The following is a 6,096-nucleotide window of genomic DNA, read 5'->3' as shown; positions in this document are numbered from 1 at the left end:
GCAAACAATAATTATAACATTGTGGTACAATTAATAGCAACATGAAAGGTAAGCTTTGATTAAACTCGAAGTGTTTTGAAATATTCAGTCAATTAAAATAAAGATAATTTAGACAAACATATTAAATATAACTTGAAGGTAGTTATTACTTTTAAATCTTAAAATATTTTTTTAAGATTATTAAAAAGGATTTGAGATCATTTTTCCAATCCGCATAACGTCCTAATTGGCATAACGTCCCTAAGCGGACAAGCCAGTCTGTACTGGTTGATTCGAGGCTTATTCAGTATTGTGTAGCAAATAGACCGTCCTTGCTATGAGGAAACGGTCAATTCTAGGGCTGTACCCAAGATGAGCATGTTGTTAAGTCGTCTGTGCTGACCACTGTACAACTGAACCGACCCCATTTTATAGATCAAGACAATTTTAAATATATTATGTTTCACAATAAAGGAACGATTCAATTCAAAGCAAATATATTTAAAAATTGATGCAATTGCTTTTTAATCTCCCAATAAAAACGCCACTGTTTTAAAGAATACGTAAAATACTATCCATTTACAACTTTGTAATACAAATGACATCGCCGTTTCTCAGCTTTCGTAGAAAACTTTTTTTATGTTTAAAAAAAGAACAGTTCATTCACCCTGAATGTCCATAAAAAGGCAAATAATTCATAGAAAAGCAACTCTTGGGCCAAGTAATTCATTTCAAATTAACTGGTTAATAGATTGCAAACATATTTTTGCCACGCTCCGCCCCATAGTTTGACATCAAAGCGAACTGCAATCTTTTGTGTTTTGTTCGTGTGAGAGTAGCGAGAGCGGAGAGTCTTCCCGTGCCTTTGTTTATATCACCTAACCGCACAGAACATACAACGTTGCTCCAATGTACAACCCCTTCAAAAAAAAAAAACCCCGTTGCGATGCAAAGCCACAGCTCCCAACCACAATGAGAGTCTGATGGGTGAGCTCCCATAGTTGGTGAGATTTCTCATCTCACTCAGTGCCGATCTGGCGGGGTGGGTTGCACATTTCGTGATCATGATCTTGGAGTTGACACATCGGTGACGTCATAAACTCCAGCCCAAACTACCGAACGGATGGTTTATACCGGCAGCCGGGGGCAAGAATTGAGAAATGGCGAAAATTCAAGTGCAGGGAATAACCCGAACCAGAGTGATGCATAGGTGACAGGTGATAAGGCAGCGTGTGACAATAGTTGCTTGCGATCGCGTGAGTTATTCGGTATGCAAATCAATAAAGACAAGACGGAGCAATGCCCTTTAAAGCAGCTCCCGTTTCTAGTGTTTGTTTGTTGTTAAAATGTAGTCATAAAATTGATACCGCGGTCCATGCAACGAATGCCGCCATTGTCTCTAAGCTACAGCGGCTCTATTGTGCGATGAAGCCAAACGGCTAGAAAGTGAAGATCGACAAACAAACAAAGACTCATAAATCATCCATTTGCGATCGCACAGGTGATCTCGGTTGTCAACGCAGCCAATGTGGTGCATCTTTTTGTTTTCCGCACGAGAGCGAGATGCACCGGATGCGAGGCTGCATTCTTTTCCCGTAAATCACTATGCACTGAAGGACTGATTGTTCCGCTTTGCAAAAGCTTTGCTTTCATCCCGACCACCTTAAGAACAACGGTCTGCTCGGTAACGGTGAACGATCGACGGGTTTTCTTTAAGTTATGGGACCGCCGTTTAACACACAGTAGTGTGTCCTTGCATTGTGAGGGAACGTTTACTTCTGGCATGATGGAGTGCTGCATCCTTAGAATTGTTCCGCAAGCATTGAACCTTTGCTCACGATCTGAAGTACGTGACGGAAGAAGTAACTAGCGCTGCCGACGAACCAATGATTCATTATCGGATTATCGAAGTTCGTAACCTAATGCATTGAAATTCGTGTCTCGTAGCTTAATTAAAAGGAAAGAAGCCGAATCGGCCGTGTGATCGGTTTCCCCTTTTTGAGAGTTTGTAGGAATATGCCGAAAAGTGTTCTACGGGGGTTTACCGATGGGAAGGAAAATGTCGGCACTTCAACGAGATTAGTCATGATGGTTTAGGCATCAATTTATCTTCAAGAGAAATTGTGAGTAATAAATTGATTGTCTTGATCGAATCGAGAGCACCAATTTTCTCCAAAATGCTAATTTACTTGAACAGATTTGCAAACACTTGAGTTTAGTAATCGTTTGACGCTACACCAAAACATAGCAATGAAACCACTGTTCTGGTTATTCCCCGTGGGAACTGTCCTCAAGCTTCAGAGTGACCAAAACCTTGGGATTTTACATTACTATCCAGAGCACATTCAAAATTGAACACAACGTGCTCTTTGGTCCACGGTTTGGAGGGATGTAATTATCTGATTCGAACCAAAAGCAAAACGCACGAAACACAAAACTCTGCGCAATTGCTGTAACATACCCCTTTGCAGCTAATTAGCATCAACCGGCATCGCCCGCAGTACGGTGACACTCTCGACCTAGACAAAGTACTCGTAAAACTTGCCAAGTTCAGGTCGTAAAAGACGCGCGGGTGCATCTCTTTCGGTGTCTGTCCGTCTGCGCATTGAGCGGCTTCACACGTTTCGGTCAGTGGCTGCCTATGTGCAGCATGTGCTTGCGATCGGATCAAGCGATAAAAGTCCGATTTACTGCAGCTTCGCGGTTGGCATGGGCCTGCAGACCGATGTTCGGCAGTGGCTTCCGGTACTTAAAATTGAGGTGAAAACATAATGGACGCGTTATAAATCTTCACCCTTAGAGGGACATAGAGCGTTCCGTGAGATGGCTGCAGCTTTTCCCCGGGGTCGTACTGGGTGCAGATAGGTTCATGTAAGTCGTTGCACCGTATCAAGAACCGTACGGAACGCGAAGCATGCGATAAATAACTGCAAGGTTTCACACCAGCCGGGAAGTCGGGCTCTAAGCATATCAACGCCCTTTTTAAAGGTGTAAAGGTGCAAAATTCCTCCGGCGTGCCAGTGGTCATTTAATTGCTGCTCTCGTTCCACGACTGCCACACAGCGGCGGGTGTAAATGTCAGCGAATTCGATATGCACTCACGTCCCCCGTTACGAGCTCACATGCCGGCTGAGCCGGAGGAAGAAGTGACTCTAACTCGTTGAGTTAGAAGCGCATGTATTGTTTTTTCTCTCTAACCTCTCCTCACGGGCTTCTTTATTTCTAATCTTGATACACACAAATCCTTTACCGATGGATCCGCTCTGGATGGAATGTCTAATGCCGCTGTGTGTGTTTGCGCGCGCGTTGGCTGCAGACGCGGGCACGCGCCGTCCTGACCTCAGCTGTCGATTTGAATTGCTTAATTAATTCGTGCCGTTGTTAATTGTTTCGCGCCAGCGACGACATTTTGCTTCGGTGTTAGGGAGGGTTGGTGAAGAGATTCCATTGCTCCTTATTCATCGGCGATTGGCCGTCGGACAGGTGCCGGAAGTCGTCGCCCTCGCAACTAGCACCGTTCGAGTTGATCGGTACGGATGCGGACGGTGCCCTGCTGGAAGACGCTGTAGTCGTCGGCGGAGTTCATTCGGAAGACGAGCAGCTTCTCCGCCGCTAGTGGATGCCACGCACCGAACGTACAGCCGAGGTTTAGCTGAGGAATGGAAGATTGAGGAGTGAGAGGGACTGAGTGGGACGGAGGAGAACCTAACCGAGGAAGGTGCTTACCTCGTCGTCATAGTAATGACACAGCCCGTTCATGCGAGTGCTTGGTATGTATTCCACCACGTCTATGTAGCGGCAGACAGGCAATAGAAGACCCAGCCCTGGAAGTTGAACGATCATACATTATTACTCCAAGACCAAGAGCTTCTAGTTTAACGTCCACCAGCTTACCGATAAAGCCAGACGTTGGAGGGTTCTTTCGAATTGGCACATCCGTCAGATCCTGCAGTGCAGTCCAAGCCCTCCAGATGCTGCGCGGGTCGATGATGTGAAAATTCGACTGTGGGTGGCTGCTCCGGAACTTTTTGAAGTTATCGAACAAATTGAAGTCTGGAGTTGCTAACCTAATGACACACCAAAATGGCTCTATTATCTTACTGAACTCCCAAAGCAGTACCTTCCATCGGTATCCATTCCATACCATTCCGCCAGCGTTTGATCGAACTTGCCCGGGTCCCAGGCAGCGATCGTGACATTCCGGAACAGTGGCGTTGTCAGCAGTTGATACTCGGGTTTGGTTACGACCTGGGAGTTCACCACACGGATGGTAGTCTTCGAACCAACGTCCGCCTCGTACCCCTCCGTAGGTGCGTGATTGAACCGCATCACGATGTCGTGCTCGTCGATGAACGAGCCAAGCTGCGATCGCTTCAACGAACCGGCGCTGGCAACGATGACACAGCTCCCATTGGTAACGTCACCGAACAGTGGGCTCGTTGGCAGATAGCTACCGATCTCGTTCCACGTAAAGGGCGGCTCCTTCCAGGACAGTACGCGCACATTGGCCCGCATCATTCGGCACACGGGACTAGCGACCGGTTCAAGTGGCCGGCCGTACCGAACCTGATAGTGATCGCCGTCGGTGAACGGTTCCTTCAGACGCTTGCGCAGCTCTCCAATGATTTTGGCCCGAAACAGCACCGTCCGATTGATGCAGTCCGGGGTGACCGGTTCGCTGCACCGGTACCGATTGAGGTCGAACAAAAAGTTGGACGTTTTGGTTAGGCTGAAGTGCGGTCGTATCCGAGGTGCATCGTGGTCCTTCAGCCAGAGGGTCGGTTTCTCGTCGCTCGATGAAACCGACTTTTGGCTCTTCTCGGTCGAGTTGTGCTTGACGTAGAACACGCTACGCCTTTCGCGTGCCTGTACCACTGGAAAATGGTGTTGAAAACAGGATTAAACACACACACTTACACACTCATATTGTTGTTAAAATGATGCCATATTTACTTACCGTTGAATGAGAGGATTGCAATTATTAATAGCTCGATTAAAACTCTCATGTTTCCTTTGCTTATTTTGATTTGGTATGTGTTATAAATGACTACTGAAATAAAAACGAAAAATGTTGTGATTAATGGTATTTTGTATCATTTTTGTAGGATATAAGATTTTTGAGTCTTGCCATGGTTGAAAAGTAAAATTAAAACAGATTAATTCCTCACTCTTTCGTCATGACAATTTTGAAACGAAAACCCCGAACGTATTAGTCGGTGTTAGGAAAACCTCCTAAATGTATGCAATCAGCACTACACGGTCGGTATTTTCGTATGGATGTTTCGAACGATAGTCTGCGTCCAGCTAACTTTAGTTTGTAGCCGTTTCTATGGGAACAGCGAATCGTACATAGAACATTGTGCATTCAAAGAAAAACAATTCTTCGATAAAAAAATCCTTTCTGCCCTATACCTCATACCACCAATCTTCATTGGACATTCATTCCTACCGCATGCTTTATGGAGGCAGTGTTGAAGCTTTTTCACTTTTGTTCACCATTATTTTCCGGCAGAATAATTTAACATCACAGTTTAACATCGCATATCTTATCGAACCGGGCACAAACTAATCACGGTAGTTAAAACTCACTAGCAACAAGTGTAGCAATGGCACGATGGCGAACAGCGTTAAACGATGTCTGGTCTCTACCGACAGACCGTGGCAAAATGAACTATCGTTCGTAAAATCGAACACAAGTACGCCCTATGTGGAATACCGAAGTACGCAGGCGCCGCATTCGTCTCTTCTGGAGAAGGAGAACGTGTGTTTTCGGCACAAATTTCAAGAGCAACAGCTTGCTACCTACCTCACCTCGGTTTTGCTTGCTCTGGGTGCTAGGTGGTTTCATGTGGAAAGCAAACTTTAACGTCTATTTAATGAACCATCAAATGCCGGGATTGGATTTTGGTTGAAAGATTTGCCACAAAACTGGTCGTTATAATGAAGCCTTTGTTATGAAGAGGATGTTTTATGTGAGTGTAATAAACGTATGTATAATATGAGGCAACATTATGTCTAGTACACATTGTCCATGATCACGTAGATCACAAGAATTTTGAACAGGATGTTATCTAGTTAATTAGCAATAAGATGGAACCAATCTCCAATGGATGTTTC

General features: G+C 45.1%; 1 protein-coding gene across 1 annotated transcript; it reads right to left on the bottom strand.

The window, feature by feature from the left end:
• Positions 1–3,254: 3,254 nt before the first annotated feature.
• On the bottom strand, positions 3,255–5,471 carry LOC120961396 (beta-galactoside alpha-2,6-sialyltransferase 2; the record flags this gene model as incomplete). The annotated part of the gene is made up of 6 exons (XM_040385108.2): positions 3,255–3,631; positions 3,706–3,803; positions 3,874–4,046; positions 4,124–4,853; positions 4,937–5,029; positions 5,429–5,471. Coding segments are annotated over 6 exons (1,281 nt in total), but the record flags the coding sequence as incomplete, so codon positions are not given.
• Positions 5,472–6,096: the final 625 nt, after the last annotated feature.

Source organism: Anopheles coluzzii, chromosome 2 (assembly GCF_943734685.1).
Source record: "Anopheles coluzzii chromosome 2, AcolN3, whole genome shotgun sequence".
In the NCBI taxonomy this organism is placed as follows: domain Eukaryota; kingdom Metazoa; phylum Arthropoda; class Insecta; order Diptera; family Culicidae; genus Anopheles; species Anopheles coluzzii.
The sequence above is the reverse complement of the archived record's forward strand: the minus strand, read 5'-3'. Positions and strand labels throughout refer to the sequence as shown.